At 46.9% G+C, this 18,656-nt stretch overlaps 1 protein-coding gene across 1 annotated transcript in view; it reads right to left on the reverse strand.

The window, feature by feature from the left end:
- Nucleotides 1-18,312, reverse strand: part of CTNNA1 (catenin alpha 1) — a 108,152-nt gene extending 89,840 nt beyond the window's left edge. Inside the window, exons 1-3 of the mRNA XM_414513.8 lie at nt 18,247-18,312; nt 3,940-4,046; nt 1,735-1,930 (exon numbers count right to left, since the gene is read on the reverse strand). Of these exons, the coding sequence (XP_414513.1) occupies nt 1,735-1,930; nt 3,940-4,044 (301 nt within the window). The 5' untranslated portion in view covers nt 4,045-4,046; nt 18,247-18,312. The remainder of the gene's footprint in view (nt 1-1,734; nt 1,931-3,939; nt 4,047-18,246) is intronic.
- Between the last annotated feature and the right edge of the window lie 344 nt (nt 18,313-18,656).

The raw sequence follows: 18,656 nt of genomic DNA on the forward strand, positions 1-18,656 counted from the left end.
CCACTCTCATTTCTCCAGTCTGTGAACTCCACTACCCCACCACTGGAAGTGCTTCTGAAGCGCAGAGACTGTATATAAATGTGCTCTGCAAGTTTGTACCTCCTATCATTAGCACTACCAAAGTGCAACCCTCCCAACACAGACCCCTGGGCAGGGCAACAGTAACCCTCACTTCCACAGTCTGTCGCATCTCATTTTCCACCATTTGCTTCTGATTACCTCTAAGGTTCTATTTCCTTCTGACGAGTTGCTCTGCTCTGTCTGCCCAGGCACTGCCCCACAAAAGGGACACAGGCCTCAGCCCCATGGTGCTGCCCCAGCTCAGCCACATGATGACTGCATCCCCACAAACTGCTGTGGGCAGCAGTTGTATTCAGTCGCATCTTTAGGTCTAATGCTCATCCACACCGCTTCTCACAATGGATGCAGCTGTTTTCCCTGTGCATCAAGCTTCATGCAAGCCACAAGTAACATGAAATGAATAAGCAAAACAACATTATGGTAGAAGCTTTTTTTTCCTCCAGCATCTCTCAGCTCTGAACTCTGTCTCCTCTGCCGAAGAGCAAAAGAGCAGGGAAGTTTGGGCACCAGGCTTGCCTCACCTCAAATTAGAAAGGAATGAAAGACTCACACTGAAGCATCAGTTTTTCCTACCAGCTTCTCACTGCAATATACAAACACAAATTCAGATAGTGCAATTTCACATTCCCAAGGACTAAGTACAACTCCCTCACGCACCAGAATAACTACGAGTGATATGAAGATATTCACTGATGAACTCTCACTTCCAACACTGAGCAGCAATCAAGCAAGCACCAAAGAATTAAAAGCCTTCAGGACAACAGGGTCTCTTTTGCTGTTGTTTGTTGCTATTGTTAAGTTAAGCCAACTCAATTAGCCCCTTAAACTGCAGCCTTCTTATATGGATCTTTCTTTGGTCTGTCAACCAGGCTCGTCCAGAACTGAAACCATTTTCAACTAAGATTTCATCACTGTGCAACTTCAGCTACAAACAAGTAATTAATGCTAATGAGTTTTGTTTTTTTTTGCAGCAGCAACCACCATTAATACCAGTTGACTGGGTTTCACTGAAGCATAGAAAAGGCTCATGACTGGAAGAATGATAAATGATTTATGAGCAACAACATTTACTAGTGCATATTTTAGAGTAAGCAGCTCCATAGGCTTTCTTTGAAAAGACCTGCAAGAAAAGCAACAAGGAAAATGATAAAAATCAACACTAGATGTGGGGGAGGAAGTCTGGAATATTTAATCAAGGTCCTTGCATTCTGTTTGTCACTGTTTACATTTTGCATATTCAAGAAATCCAGTTCTAAGTCAATATTCAGTTCTTCCTCCTACAATGCTGTTTTAAACACATCCAAATTTTGCAGAAGTTATTGACAAGTATTTGAGATGTGGTTTCATAACATCTATAGGTGGTGGTTTACGGGAAGGAAGGTTACTTTTCAGCCTGAGTTGTTTGTTTGTTTGTTTGTTTTTTACATTCTTCAAAGCCGCAGCCTTCGTCTCTCCTCTGAATCTCTACTTGGGACATTTGATTTCCAGATCTGCCTAGTTAATGTTTTTGCTAGAGGAATTCAGCTAGACAATTGACAATCCAAGTAGAGGAGTAACACACAAGTAGAGAAGTAAAATCATTAGAAACAACAGCACAGAGAATTGGAAACAGTTCTATTTGCTATGAAAAACTCCAGCTCTAAAAGCTCTTACCTTGTTTGCGAACATCTTCCACAGCAGCTACCAGCTCCTCTTTGAGGAACTGGCTCTCCTTTGCAATTTTGTCTCCTTTGTCCAAGAAATTCTCTGTTGCTTGTTCAACCGAGGCAGCCAAAACATGGGCCTTCTTAGAGCGCCCTCGCTTTTTATTAGAGGGGCCCTTGTTACTGGTGTTAACCAACGTTGTAACCTAAAGGTATGAAGGGAAGGGAAAAAAAAATTAGAAGTTTATCAGCCTGACAGCAAGGTCATGCACGTGTAATTTTTTCAAACACCATATTTGTTATACTTGCTCTACTGTCAGCTCCAAAGGTTAGATTTGCAAACAAGCGTTTTTCACTTCTCTTTAAACATTACCATGCTTTTTGGTTCATTAGATGAGCTTTATAAATTCAGCTAAACTGCTCAGAGAGTTTTCAGAAGCATCAGCAGACCTGAAAATTTTAAGAATTGATTTCTATTTGTATCTTTGATTAACTGCAATCTCAACAACAGACCAGAGCTATTTGGCAGCACACACAAAGGAACCAACTTGAGGATAGATTGAGATAGCTCTCCAGACATAAAAAGACTCAAAACAAGGCTGAAGCCATGATCTACAGAAATCTAGCAACACAGTAGCTTTTCAAGCAAAACCAGAGAATATTGCAGCCAAACAATTAGGTGCAAAGCAAAATACTCCTTAGAGCTCACTATTTCTCTAAATCAACTCAAATAAAACATTCACAATCTTCCTGTAATCAATGAATGTTTCAGGTTTCATACTAAAGCCCTTCTGGGAGCAGAGTCCTCTCTGGTCAGATAACCAGGTACTCCATTAGCGTAGGATCAAGATCTATCCCCTTCAATCCCATGCATATAAATGTCACAAAACCCACACACATTTTTCATTTGCTTTTTTTTTTTTCCCTCCCCTCACTTCTTCCCCTTCTCAAGTCTAGCAAAACTCATACAAACCTATTTCAAAGGGACATTAAATTACAATGCTAAAAAAATTAATGCTCTGGAAAGCCCAAGGACTGCTGACATGAAGGTCCTCTGAGCTGAATCCATCTTCTCAGTAGGTTGGTTCACGTTGATTCAGAGAGGTAAAACCATCTGCTGGGAGTATCGCTGCTCTTTTTAATGGGAAGCATTCGTATCTGGTAGTCTCAATTCATCATGTGCTACAAATAAAAAGCTAGTTGCAGCAAGGCAATTTACTCAACTTTCCTCTCCATGTTTTGCCAGTCTCATCATTCACAAAATTTGGGATTGTCAGTACTGCCTGCTGTGCTACTTTAGAAATAGGTTACAGACAATGAACTTGGCCAGAAAGGTCCTTAGCTCAGTGAAGTTTTCCAAATTAGAACTACTTCTGATAAGGAAAGACTCCATCAGTAACTCCAGCTTCAGAGCTATACAGCAAACACTCTACAGCCCAGATGTGCACCCAGAGGGAATGCATGGCAAATTCTCCAAATACATTCACAAGACTCACTGTAGTCTTCCTATATTTTCCCATGCATTTTACTGAGCAACATACACCGTGCATAAGCTTTAATTCACAAACCCAGGGTGAAGCGTAGGCAGAAATTAAAAAAAAAAAAAAGCATATCTTGAAGAGGATACACTGAAACAGTAACAAATGCCATGAAAGCACATCTCTTAAGTGGGACCCTATTAGGAGCAGTTGGTAACTGATACACAACAGGAGGCTGCTATGGATAGCTTGCAAGCACCCCTTCACAGAGAGTAGGAAAGTGCTGCCTCATTGCTTTGAAATCAATAAAATAATCCATCAGGAATTTCACAATTTATTTGAATCTCCTTACCTATATTTAGGGTTCCCTTCAGAACCTTGAAGAAAACTTAGGAGACCTTCCTTTTAGCAAGCACTAAGGGCTTCATTTTGTCATTCCTCAGCAACACAGCTTCGTAAATACACAACAAATCAGCAGCATACCACCCAAAATAGAGGTAAGAAATCAGCTTCTGCATCTCCAATTGAAATGCTGTGTCTGATCACGCACTGAGGGAGCAGAGAGCTGAGCCCAATAACTGCTAAAATACAACAAAGAAACGATTTCTGCCTTCTTCCCCCTTTCCCTGGGTTTGCAGTGTTCTTCTAGGAGCTCTGAGTTACTTGTTGTGATGTGCCATTTCAGTCAGGTAACCATCCCTGGGAAGGCAGCTCCCCACACCCTTTTCCTCCCTTACCTGTGTAACAAGAGGCTCGAGCAGCCTCTCGACCGCCAGCGTTCTGATCTCCAGGCTTTTGGGGTCCCATCTGAAGTTCACATTGCCTGCAGTAACAGCCGTCATTTCTAGAAGAAAAGTGCTCAATGAATAACTTGGCTCTCATTAACTCCATCAGAATTTATTTGAAAAACAGAATACAAACAGTGGCTATTAAATATGCAGCACAGCCATGCCATGTAAATTAAGTTCACATTGTGTATGGAAATATCAGTTTGGGTTCAACTGGTGCTATTTTTTTTTTAATAGCTGATTATGAAGCACGTGGACCTTACACCTTTATGTTTCGGTTAGAAAGAAACTGAAAACAACAACAAAGCACCCAAAAGTCCCAATATTTTAACAGAACGATGACAAGACAAGGAAGGCTGTGCGGTCTCCAAGCAACGCAAAGAGCCTCACAGGTATGAGGGGCACTGACATGAGGCTGAGGCCACACCGTTCGCCTCTGCCCCACAACTGCTGCCCTGCACACCCAGCCCAGGCCGTGGGACAACAGATGGGAGCATTCCAGCTGCGGCAGAACAGCTGCCAGCTCACCAGGTCACCCAGCAGCCACCCGAGCACCTCGGTGAGCACAGGGCTGGGCCAGCTCAACCCGCTCACCCAACACAGCGCCTCAAGTACAAAAGCAAAAGAGCCTTACAGAGCCAGAGAACTCAGCTGGTTCATATTTAACAGCTTGGAGATCTACTGCACTTTCCCTTCACATTTACATAGGAGGGAAAAAAACAGACTTGCATGAAGAGAGCTCTTCAAAGCTGTCACCGAGCCTTTCCTTTCCATTACACTTCTAAACCGACATCCCAATGGAACAGCAGAAATGATTACAGGAGAAGTTCAGTGAAATTGCTGGAATAGCTCTGCTCAAAACCAATCACTGGGTTAACACCACGATACAGCACCACAAGTCAGCCTGAAAATCACACACCACGTTTCATTTAAAATATTTTCAGTCCTCAAAACACAAAATTGGGCTTAATGTAGTTTTGTAACTTTGTTTTAAGAAAGTCAGGGACAATAAGCAATTTCCAAAGCCTCCTCTCCCCTCCCCTCCCCAGCACTTGCTGTTGGACTTGTTTTAAACACTTGTTAGCTGATATTTTTAAATCTCACCCTGGACAGGACACTGTCTGCACAGCATCTCAGAAGACAGACTGCTCTGACAGCACCAGATGTCCCTGGGCTGCCAGGCAAGCACGATGTCCTATTATGTTTAAGAAGCAGGAGGCAAAGCACTAATTTTGGTACCCAGTGATGTTTACGACATACCAAGAACTAACTGCTTCATAGCAATGCTGACACTTACACACGCTGAAACAGCAGACACAAATGGTTATTTCTCATTAAAAAATAAATTCTCTAGCACTTGAGAAGCTCGGAGAGCAGGCAGGAAAGTTGGGCTAAGCAGCATCTGGCTGCAACCCCAGCACTGGCCTGCTCCCCTGCTACATGCTGCCTTACACCACAGCAATATGAGCAACTAAATACCCAGTACAAGACTGAAACACACCCTTGCCCTAAAACACCTCCACATAAGGACATGCTGGAGTACAACTCTGCAAGGTGCAGAGCAGGAAATGGTCACCTAATCTACACAGATGTCTCCACCCCCTCCCATGCTCCAAGTGCCTACACTGCTGGAAACAAAGCTTTACAGGTTGAAAGCTTAGAAAAAGGGAATGGAGAGCACACATAGTATCTCCACTGGCTTTAAATCAAAGTGCTTAGAGGGGCAGATGAAGGGCTCCAAGCACTGCAGCAGGGTGGCTGCCACCTCCTCCTCACCCCAACACTCAGCAGCAGGTAATATCTCACAAGGTCCCTGTCCTCGCCTGCCCCTGCCCATCCTGCTGGCCCAGCTCTGCTCTGGACTATGTCAGGGCCCAGCTGTGCTGATGCTGGCACTGGGTGAGCAGTGAGCTGCCAGGCTGGCGCTGGCAGGGCACAGGAGCCCAAGAGCCCAGTGCCACATAGGCACATTGCTGCCCAGGCTCAGTGAGAACACACACTCTCCCCCCACAGACATACACTTCTCAGGCAATATGCTGTAAAAGTGTGCACAGAAGCTCCTCTTTGCCCCTCACCATGCATCATCTTGCCCCAGACAAGGAACTCCACCTTTTTACTCCCCCCCGATTAGGTGAACGTGAATGCTGCCTAGCCAAGAAAAATACGCTGAAAGCCTTTATGGTTCCTGAGATACATGCCCACATCTCTGGAAAGCCCATTAGGTTTCCAGGTAAAAGCTGTTTCTATATATTTAATGCTGTTATGCCTCTTGCAGAAACAAAGCACAGGACTGGAGGTAACAGCAAGAAGATACATTAATTGTATTAGTAGGGTAATGAAGGCAATTCATCTGCAAATACGTTAGTATGACAGCTCACGAATTGGCCCAAAGTAATGGTCCATAAAACCACTTAGTATGAACTTTATTGGAGTTTATCTTTAAAACATGGCTTGATACCAAATACATTGTTTGGCAGCAACAGCTTGGATATCATTTGTACACAGCAGTAAATATGGTACTTTTAATATCCACGAAGAATACAATAAAAGGCCTCCAAATGCACATGTGAGCAGGGTAGTTATAGGGGATAAAGGTACAACTGCCAGGCCAGGTGAAAGGAGGGCTGCACCCAAGATCAGAAAGACTCAATGCTCAACGCTTCCTCACGTGACTGCACAAGCTTTTACCTCACTGGATTCAAATATGTTAATATCTTGACAACAGAGGATAGCGTAGCAGAGTGCTTAACTGTTCTATCTCTGAGCGCACCCAATGATTCCCATGACGACTGCAGAAGCTGTAGCATTTAATGCAGACGGATCCCCCAACAGCCAGCATAGCTTCTGCAGGGCTGGGACAGCCCAGGGGCTACAGGAAAGGATGGCATACCACGGGCTTACCCTGACCAGCACATATGCAGGGCTCGAGGACAGAGCAGCACACAGCAAAAGAGACAAAGCAACACTGAAGCTGAAGCACTGGAATACACAGAAAGACACCAGTGTACAAGAAGCTGCGTTCACCCAGCCCGTGGTTCCAAAAGCAGCAGGGAGGCTGCTTGGGAAGCAGCATTCATCCTCCCACACCCCTCCAGGAGCTCGCTCCCATCTTCACATCCCACTCCCTTGGTGCTGGCACAGCTTTTCCCACGGTTGAGCGATTAACCAGATGGGAAAGAGCTGATTTGGCTGGAAGCAAAGAAACCCATTTCTGCAGGGCGGGATGTGCTGCCCATCTGGCTCACTGCACTGCCACAAGTACTGCTGCAAGCAGAGCAGCAACGAGGGGATGGCCACACGGCTGGCACCCTGGCACAGACGTACAATGGGCACAGCGATGCTGGATGTTGCTGCTGAGTTGTGCCGGTGGACGCTGAAGACAGAGCTCCAAGTGAAGCAGAGAGCAGGAGTGCCTTCCCAGCAGATCCCACCTCCAGATATATGAAGCCACAAGGTTATCCACACTCATAGCCCAGCAGGATAAATGTCAGACCTTCAGGTTGTTATATGGTCAGCATGGTGCTCACTTCAGTTGTACGCTTCTTAGAGCAATATATCTTACAGGGCTTGAGCAGGTGTGAAAGGCCACAACAGGTACAGGAAGATGAGTTTAAAGAAGCCACTTCCAAAGCTTCACGTTGCTTCCAGAAGCTTTGGTTTCCAGCTAACAAGTACCTCAGCTGGAGCTCTCCCTGGTTGCCTTACCCCCTGCTTTCTCAAATGAATCAACAGTTGAAGCTAAAGAACGGCTTCCCATTACACTTCCAACTACTTTAAGCAAGCTTACTGCAGTACTACTGCTCCTTTCCCTGCCACCAATCTGCCTCAAACTGGCACCAACTCTGGCACCAACTTGATGCAGTGAGCCCAAAGTCTCAGGGTAACCTGGCATCTCCGTGAGACACCTCACCTGCTTGCTGTTCCAGCCAGAGGGGCTGCCACAGTGCTGGGCAGAGGATGGGACTGTGGCAGCACGGATAGGGGTGAGCTGTGCCCTGCTGCAGCACGGATGCCCTGGCAGAAGGTTGCTGCTCAAGCTATGAGGCTGTGTCTGCATCTCACACTAAAAAAGCTGGCAGGCCACGAACATGCTGCAGGCAATATGCATACGGTGCTCTTTCTGAAAGCCACAACTAAAGATCATACTGTTTTCAAAAACTGGTAATTCCAGGTTTTAAGAGTAACTTCAGATGCTTAATTCTAGCCTCTTGGCATGCAAACAACTTCTAAACTCGGGCAAGGGAGAGAACGCAGCCCATGGCTTCCTTGCAGCAGTGTCCCAAAGGCACCCAGGGCCCTGCAGCCCACAGACCAGCGTTCCCACAGTGAGCACTGTGCACTGGCAGCCCTACAGCAGCAAACAGGGCCCAGTGCTCCCAGTCCTGTTTTCCCAGGCTCTGCTCCCACACGCACCTGAAGGCAATGCTGGCTCCATCCCACACAGCACTAAGCGAGCACGCCCGACCTGCTCTGTACCCTATCTCAGCTTCCTGAGCTGTGCACCAGAGCCAACCTTTTGGCTATGCAGCAGCAGATCTAACCGCTGGTCTCCTCTCCTGCAATGTAAGCCCCACCACTTTGTGCTTCCTACATCAAGTGAGGTTTTTTCTTCTCCACATTTTCAAATTTTAATCACCCCAACACAAGGCTTTCCAGAAGGTCCCTCACTGTTCTCTTAAGGAAGGTGATGTTCAAAGCGTGGCCCCAGGAACACAGTGGGGGGCACACCCAGGCCAAGCACCACTGCATGCTGGATTTGTACACTATGCTATACAAAAAAAAAAAGCAAAAGAACATTATATGAGACTATTTAAAACACAATCCTTGGTTTATACCTGGGAGGACATTCTCCATTTTAGCTGTCTGTGCTACCCAGCCATTTGTTCCCATTGTGTGCAGCCCATTTTGCCCGGGCACAGTAATACACGAGAACAGTATTTTGCAATTTATTTCTTCCTTTCATATTTTGCTATGTAGTCAGTCATGCTGAATTATAACCCTGTCCTCTCCTGTGCTTGCAGGCTGCCCTTGGATATTCTGAGCAATGTAAAGAGAATATCCCTCATTCCATCATCCAAGCATGAGCAAGGAATACGGAGGGGATTTGTGACAACGATCCTACTGCATCTTCCAGTCAGACAGCAAACCACACTTCTCTGCCCTCAAAGGAATTCTGGTTTTGTCTGTTTGCTTTATTATCTGAGTACCTCACCCAGCTGACAACCAACAGGGATCTTTTACCCTCGCTGGAGGACAACACACAACAGATACAAACCTGTGGAACTTTGGTACCTAGCATCCACTATAAATGTCGACCTTGTAAACATCTTGGTATGAAGAAGGTTAAGGCACACTACATGCTGAGCCCAGTTCCCATGAAGGGGTTTCATTGTGCCCTCCTGGCAGTTATGAACTGCTCTTCATGTAGTTTAGGTATTCAGAAAAAGCGATTTCATTCTTTCCTCTTTCCCTTCACAGCCCCCAGGTGAAGGCCTGCCTCCTGCCACAGCCACGGTGCTCCTCTCAGTGGAACAATGGCTGCTGGTCAGGGACATTTGGTGTACATAATTCTTTTCAAGGAGGATTTGAGTGGTTTTGATCTAAGCTGTTTCCACTGAAAGCCAAGTATACACACATCTTCTAACATAACCTTCAATCTTAAATTCCTTCTCCTCAGCTACCAAATCTGATTCTCCACCATAAAAGCAATGAAGTTTTAACCTCCACAGAAAGTCCTAGAACTAGGATTTCAAATAAACTACAGATGTTACACTGACTACATTCTTTAATCCCTAAAATATTCCCATCGCTTGAGTGTACTCAACTGCACTACAAGTTTTAGCACAGGCCACAGTAACCAGCCAAGAGGACCAATTCAGCTCAGGATAAGCCTACTGCCCAGTAGTTCCAGCAGAACAGGCACCACCCAGACCCAGCTCTTATCTGTTTGTGTATACTCCTATTGCTGCTGTGGAAAAGGTTATGCAGTGACCTGGAGCTGCCAATCAGAGGGCACTGCACAGCCACTGACAGATAAACGCCTTTCTAACTCGGCCATTTGTTTAATAAACCTTATACCTTAAGAAGTGCAATCTAACCCAGCATCTCTGTGCAAAGTAACAACTACCATAACACCCCAATGAAGAGAACTAAGAGCTATCTCCTGCCTTGTTACCCAAGCCAGCACTGAGCCCCTGAGAGCCCCTCACAAGTTGCAGAGCCCTTCCTATGCCACACACTGACACAGGAAAGCACCCACGGGGTATGTTATCAGGTTCCCCTGCAACAAACTTGCCCAAGCAATGAGTGCTGACTCCCAGCAGCTTCATAACCGCTACTGCACCATGGACTGAAGCAATCTACTTCCATACAAAGTTTTGGTCTAGCAGTCAGTAAGGGCATAAGGCTCACACTCTGCAAGCAGCTTCACTACAGTGTTCATGGGACCACAGCAACAGCTCCACAGCTACAAAGGAGCCATTATTTGGGAGAAGCCACTGCTAACAGCAGCCTCTTGACTTCAGTTACATCAGCATTAGACTTTGGTTGTTCTATTTTGGCATGACTATTTTGCCTCAAAGGAGCTGGAAGGGAGGTGTATGGGAATCCAGATCACAGCAAGCATGGGCAATTACTGCTTTATTCATGCCACATTAAGGCTTCAAGTCATGGATGAGATCCTAAAAGGATGCAAGAACCAAACTTGTGCTTACGCCTGTTTAACTGTCCAGATGGATATCATCGTATGGCCCAACGAGCTTCCCATTTATTTCTGCATGGCTTCTCACTTCCAAAACTCACACAGGATTCTAACTACATACAGAGAAAACTGATGATGCATCAGACGCTGCTTTACAACATACATACACTTTTCCTTAGTTACACTGGAAATCCTTTTGCTAAGGTTAATTTTAACATTCCAGATGCAGACTTCCAAAGTGAGACAGCATGTCCTGAACAGGGAGCTATCACCGTATCTTCCCTATCACGTCTTCCTACCCTCAAGGCTCCCATCTCTGCAAAGCTTCTCCAAAACCATCAGGAACAAACAGAAGAGCTCCCTGCCACTCACAGCACCCCAATGCACGTTTCAGAGCCTCAGGACACACAGTAAGTGAAGAGGCAATAACTGGGCTGTGCCTACTGAGCATGGCTCTGCAAAGCCCTCACAGGATCCAAGCACCAACTGACGTTAGATATGAGTGTGTACAAACAAAAAGGGGGGGCAGCCTTTTAACAAATTAATTTTCACAAGTCTTCTTAAAAAAAAAAGGCTTGTAATAAATCAGTCTACTTTATCAGTTGGCACAAAAATTTGCCAGTTCTGCAAAATTAATTCTTGTGCAGCTTGCAAAAAAAAAAAGAAAAAAATACAAAAAACTGATTGCTGGCAATAAAAAGTAAAGAAAACCTGGGTATTTTTTTCCCTGATCTTAAGCACTCAATCTGCAATAGAAAGTGCAGTTTAAGCTACAGGGTCAGAAATAAGCAGAACCTGACCCCTCTCAAACCACCACCTCATTCCCAACGTGAGACGCTGCTACATGACTCCCCTTGGTGCTTTCAGCTGACCCCATCCTCCAAAGCCAGACCCTCATTAACACTTATAAAAGAAGTACACAAATATTGGAGCTGTTTGAGCTGACATTCTGAAAAATGAGAATTGAGACTCCTCTAATTAGAGGTTTGGTAGACCACAATTTGCTCAAACATGGACAAAATGGTCAGCATGTATTGAGAAACTAAATGCAATACTCCTCAATTGCACGAGCAGTATAGAAGCAACTAAAGACTAAATAGCAAAATAACCTCACAATGGTATTACAAGAGTGAGAAAAAAGGTTTTTCCACTGCTTTTTAATTTGTGCAAATGTCTACTGAAAGAGCAGCATCCATCACAGCAAGGAATAACAAGAGCTCAATGAGTCCCCAAAAGAAAGATGTTTTCTGAAGTTTCAAGAAAAATTCATTTGGATTTCCTTTTCTAGCCTCTCACTTTCATTCAGGAACACTCACCTAAAGAGTATGACAACGCAGTGAGTTAAAAAAACAACAAGGAATAAGAACCCCCCACGTGATAGGGCTCAGAGCAGCACTGAGACGTGCCACGTGCATCACGTGAGATCTCTTCACTCCAAACCAGGTGCTGGTAAGAACTGCGCCATCACCGCACACCTCCTGACAACTCTCAGCCTGCAGCTCCACCAACACACACCAGTTAAGAAGGAATCAAAAAACAACAGGAAAGCAAAGCCCAGGATGAAGACTGAACACGAAGGTAATGCACAAGTGTTGTTTGGATGAGTTAAGTGTCTTAAATGACTGCAATTATCCAGACGAATAAGTAAAGGAGGATGCTCAAACAAACACCTTCTCCTCTGCGCACCAAAAGGGAACAAAACTGACGAGAGCACGCAGGAGGACCAACCAGTGGGAACTGCATGGCTCCTCCTGAAGGGTACAGAGAGGAACAAAAAAATCAGCGACAGTGATTTACTGAGTAAAAAACACAACTCAGAATCTGATCAAAGACCGACCAACCCCAGCTAGAAAAGGGGAAGTCGCACCACGTTCTTCTCTGTTTCAGTACAAAACCGGAGTACTTCGAGCACTCCTGACAGCAGTGGAAGTGCCACAGAGCAACAAACACCACCTGAGCCCATTTTCCTAGGGGCCTCCCATGTCTGCTTTCAGGACACTTACAGCTAGTTAGGAAATGCTTTCAGATGTAAATAAATGTATCTCCCAAAAAGTGGAAGTGGCATAAACTATAGAAGCCCAATTCGTACAGAAATTAAGCTATTTTCATAGACCCAAACCCGATTGTGGCTTTTTACTCTCTCAGAAAAAAAAAGTCACGTTCTCCCTTTGCATGAAGCCTTCTGAACTCCCAGTTGAGTTTAGGAATTTAAAGGAAAATAAGTCATAAAATTGAGCCTACTGAAAACAATGCCTTTTTCTTTTTTTCCTTCTTTTATTGCTTGCCTGTTGCTTTCCCTTTTGGGGATGATTGTATAGACTGTGGGGGAGACAGAAGGAAGCCCAATGATTGTGGGGACAATAAAAAGAGGTCAGAGTCAAAAATTATCAATAGAAAACCAGAGGAAGACATCAGCCACTACCCAAAAGCATCATTTGCTCCAAAAATGCATCAACTGGTGCAAGTGATGGAATGCTGATAAAGCCAGAACAGTACTGCTCATGGTGTGACAAGCAGAAGGAACGGGAATGGCCCTTGAGCTCCTGCCTTATTGTCTCCTCCCAGTATTACCAGCTTGGCCAAGGCCAGGAAGAGGATCTTAACGATGGACGAGGATCAGGCAGTCAGCAGGAAGCTGATGGGAGCAGTAGGACCCAGCCCCCCCCCCAGCAAGGGGCTTGGAGACAGGACTGCAGACCAATGACTTCTCTGCTATCCTGAGCAAATCCCATCAAATCCCCCACTCACCACTTCCAGTTCATTGTTCTGACTTCTCATCCTTTAAATAAAATAATTTAAGCTTTAATATGCTTAGACTCCATCACCCGGGCATCAGGCACTGCTTGACGTGAACTCCATTTCACAACACTGACAAACTGTATGCAAAGCCTGCACAGAACTTGTCACTGTACGTTTCCACAACCCATCACCAAACACTATTCCATGAATTATCTGACATCTTTGGCAACTCTTTGACACTGAGCCACATTACCCCTTAGGCCTCCAAGCCATGCCAAAGGAGGCGCTAGTTTTACAAGCAGGCACTACATGAACACACTTGAAAGTGGGTACAGAATGGGCAGTTTGTATGCATCCATCAGCTACATTTACGTAGAAGAAACAGCTGCTTGCACCGTCCTGCACCTCTGCCAGCATACAACCAGTTCTGTCCCCTGATATCTCAAAACTGTCTCTTAATATAATTATCATTCCAGTCAATAATAATAATAATAATAAGCCTCTCTATAGCTTCATCTGAAGATCTCAAGAGCACTTTGCAAAGATGAATACTAACTCATCCAGCGTTACGCAGGTTAAACATTATTTTATACGCATACAGCTCAGTCTTGTTTACATAAAAAATTAAACTGACCCTTTTGGTTAAGTAAAGTTTAGTGCCAGCACAGCCCTTGTGCAGATCATTTTATTTAAGTGGATCTCCTGGACTGAGGTTATATTACCCAGGAAGATAATGCAAAAAGAATCCTCCCTTCGAGCTGTGGAGATATCACCCATGAAAGGACCCAGAACAAAGCAGTGAATAAATGAAAACTCTCTGAACCTCTGAGCGGCGTGAAAGGCAGTGCGAGGGTGAGGGGTGAAAAAAAAAAAGCCATCAAGGTCACATGTTCCTGGTAGCATTACTTCTTATTGATTTCTTTATTAATTTAAAAGATGCGAGTTTGGTATTTCCCTAAATGCCCTCTTGATCTTGTGCTTCTGTCCTTGCTGCTGTGCAGCACAACAGAATTGTCTGACCCAAACTCTCCTCATTCCTTCAAGCAATATCCAGAAGAAAAAAAAAAACCAAAAAAAAAAACAGAATCTTATTTTCCTGAGCCTTCGTCAGCTCTCCACAAGCCCTGTAATTTCACTCTCCTTTTCCCAAAATAACTGCTCAAGGCCGCTCCAGACCAGAGCGCACCAATGGGCTCACAGCATCTCCTATCCCAGCTTACACCAACATCCCATCCGCTCCCTGCCATCAGCCCCACACTGACCAGAAAGCCCTCTGATGCACACATGGTGAGGCACAGCTCTGATCTGCAACAGCACAGATAGCTTTGAAAACTGGAAGTTGCTTGGAAAGAAGCACACATTGAGAGCTGTACCTCGCTGTGGGCACTGAAATCCTACCTGGCACTCCACTGCTGGGCTCTAGTCTGTTTGCTCATCCCTTGGAAACATTAAGGATTTTAATTCACTCTTAGATTATAATGGATGTACACTTCTTGTCATTTAATATATTGAAACAGATGTACAAGGGAACTGTTTGGCCTCCAGTTTGGTTAGTGTTCTTGCTACCATTGCACTCTCTGCCTTGGTAAACTATCCCCCTTAGCTGTATCAGACCTCAAGCTTGCTTTCTCTATTCCTTGATGCCTGAATTCAAAGAAAGCCTTTCAAGAGATATGTGGATGAGTAAATATGATTATTCAGGTAGCTGCCTTATAAACTAGAATTCTAACAGAAGTGAGGGAATGTCAAGAGACTGCAGAGAATTTCCATTTGCAAACTGTGGTAGTTTAGGTTGGCGCACTGAATAAGTCCTATTGCTTCATAAAGTGTGGAAAAAAAGGTTACTCCTCTCTTATTCTACCAGAGCTGTTTATAAACATCCATGAAAGGACTAGCAGATGTTTTCTGTTGTACAGCTGGGATTGACTAACAAAAATATGTAATCATGCCAGATAAAAGGTAGCTGGCTCTTTAAATAGAACAGTCAAGGCGGAATCATGAATCACATTCAAGTATCAGATTTGCTAATAGGAGAGTCTATAGTAACCCATTACACACATGAAAACAGAGTCAACACCCATTCTCACCCTGAATGGGAAATGAAGAGTCTCAGTTACTCAGGAGAGGACCCAACTTACAGCTGCAGTGACTGCATTCCTCCTGCAATTCCTTTACCTCTGTGAGGCACAACAGCCCTGCACCGCACTCTGCCAGCCACTGCTGCCCTGTGGCACCACAGGTCACTCCCAGTGCTTCCCTTCTCAGTTGGGTTCCTCCAAAGGTGCTGCTGCAGTTTTTCCTTCCAGCCTCACATGCTGGATTAAAATCATATGAAGCTAAAAGGAGTTATCATCAAACTTCTGCACTTCCCGTAAAGCTGTACCTCTGCTTAACCAGTGCATGAGCTACATACTCACTGAGCAGAGCTACTCCAGATTCGCTATAAAGCTAAGTTAGGGTGGATTCCCAGAAGTAATAAAGAACCCAAATCCTCAAGGTTATACACACTCATGTTCTACAGTACAAGACTTTGAGTGATTTCCAGTTAAGGCACTTCAGTAGAGAACAACAATGGGCATTCAGCTTTGTGTTGGATGACTCTGTCTCAATATGGCATTGTGCTAACATCATAATCAGTCCTCTTTTATTCACCATGTTTCCTCTGGTGTCCAAAGCCAAGAAATGCAAGTAAAACCAAACCAGATGCAATAATACACGGAGTCCCTCCAGAGAGGGCCATGACCTTGTACCTACAGCCACCTTACTAACCATCCACGATGAGTCAACTGGCCGTGCCATTAAGTATTTCCATGAGCCTAACAAACTCTTCATAAGAAATTTAGAAATCGAGCACCAGCAGTAGGTTCAACTTCAACGCAGGTCTGACTTTCTGCTGAAGTCTATTTCCAGCTCATAAACACTTCCACTTATGTGGATTCTTTTGCATGATCAGTTTCTCCATCTCACAGCTGCGTGAGGAAGATATTCATGCTGCTGAAAACACACAAATTGTTTTCCTGTTACATCTTTCAGTTAACTTTATCAGACCCACGGACACCCCGTGAAGCAGCTGCACGTTAGCGTTTGCCACGACACACATCAGGCACTGGAAATGCTGATGTTACACAAAGCTTGAGAGTTTATGGAGACATAAATATTTGCTTCAACATTTTCAGTCATTGATTTGGGTGCGGGATTTCTAATCTCCGCCCGCCGCGCTCCCCCCCGCCACCTTGGGTAAACTTTTAATCTCCAGTGCAGAGGCCCTATTATTAGAGCTGGCTGAAAAAAGCTGAAGGCTGAAGGCTTGTTGTTTATTACGGAAAAGGTTAGGGCAGAGCCTTCAAAAAAACAAGAACTAAATCATTGACTTTTCAGAGGAGGAACAGACTAAGACATTTCCTTTAAATACTGTTCCTCTGAATAAAAAACAGTTAATGACTCAACATAAAATAATGCCCTTTCCAAAGGAGACGTTTCAGTTCAAGAAGGAAAAACAAGTGCTACCAGACACTCAGCACCCAAAGATAGACCAAACTGTACCCAAAGACCAGGCATTCTGTGAAGCAAGCTGGCTTTCACACCATTTAAACACAAAATGACCTCCCCACGGCCCAGCCCGAGGGCTGACAGGCCCCACTGAGCTGGGCAGTGTGTGAAGCCTCACCCGAGCCGGGCTGTGGACGTGCACTGGAATCGGTGCAGCCAGCAGAGCCTCCCCACCACCTCCTCTTCCCTGCTCACCATGCAGGAAGAACGCAGGAAGCAACTCCAGCACCAGGAACAACTCTGGTTGTTCAGCCCTCGTCCCAAGAAAATAAAAGGGGGAGGGAAACAAGAAAAAAAAAAGGAAGCGGGGGTGAGGGGAAAGAGCAGTTCAATCCAGTCACCTCAGCCACGCCACAGGTGCTGGAACGAGGACACGGACACTCCCAGCACAAACAGGGAGTGTGAATTATCGAAGGGCATGGGAGCCATCGATTGGCAGCTCAGACAGAAACAGACATCGCCCTCTGGGTGAGGGCGAGCAGGGAGAAGCGGGCCCACACGGCCGGACCGCAGCCAGCTCCCAGCAACAGACACACCTCGCTCTGCCCGAGCCAGGACGTTTCACACGTGTTACGCTGAGCTCAGCGGGGGTACGGGTGAAAGCAGGCCGATATGCACCGCTCGGTGACCCCGAGAGGGCTGAGCCGAGCCAAAAGCCGGGCGGGGGCCGACACTGCTGCCCCACGCTTTAGATGGGAGCAGTGGGACAGAAGTTGCGGCCGGCCAAGGACGAGCGCCCGCCTCCCCACACGCGGGGGCAGCGCCCAACGCCGCGGAAGGGCGAAGCGGAGAGCGGCGCTCCCGGCTGGGCGGCGGGAGAGCACCGCGCTCAGAGCGAGGCCGGCCGCTCCCGAAGCGGCGGGGCAGACGCGGGCCGGCCCCAAGGAGCCACGCGGGCAGCCCGAGCCCTCGGGAACCGCCTCGGGCCGGGGCCGCGCCGGGCGAAGTCCCTCAGCGAACTCCGCGCCGCCACCGAAACTTGCCCGGACTTTCCCGGGCCCCGCCCGCCCTGCTCCGAGCGCCGAGATCACCCGGAACGCGACCGACCGCGGCCCCGGCCGGGCCCGGCCCCACGGCCGCTCCCCGCTCCCGGAAGCCGGCCCGGGCCGCGCTGCCCCGGCCTCGCCCGGAGCCCCACGGGCCCCGCTCCCCGCCCGCGGCCTCGGCTCCGACCGCCCCGCGGGGCCTTACGGCCGCCAGGCCCGTCCCGTCCCGCCGCCGAAAGTTTTCAGGCGAGAGAACCGCGAGGGAAGAGCGCCGAGAGTTACCGGAGAAGGGACGAGGGAGCCCCGCCGCGCCGCACGATCCGCTCCGACCCCCGGCCGCTTTGTCTCGGCCGCACCCGCTCCCGTCCCGCGGAGGAAATGGGCTCTTCCGGGCGCCTCCCGCCGCCGCTCCCGCCCCGCCCGGCCGCTGTTCCCGGCACCGCCCGCCGCGCCGCCCCGCGGGCAGGTGAGGGCCCGGGCTGGGGCTGCCCGCGCTCCCGTGGGCCTCGCAGCTCGGGGCTTCGGCCCTGTGGGCACCCGGACATCGCCCCTCACACCTCGCGCTTGGGGCAGAACCAACATTTCCAGTCAAAACCTCTCGCAGGAGCAGAAATTGTCCAGTTACCGACCAGAGTGAGACCGCAGCATGCTTTCACTTGGGAGAGACTTCCAGGACCACCTAGCCCACCCCC

This window comes from Gallus gallus, chromosome 13 (genome assembly GCF_016699485.2).
Source record: "Gallus gallus isolate bGalGal1 chromosome 13, bGalGal1.mat.broiler.GRCg7b, whole genome shotgun sequence".
NCBI classification, from domain to species: domain Eukaryota; kingdom Metazoa; phylum Chordata; class Aves; order Galliformes; family Phasianidae; genus Gallus; species Gallus gallus.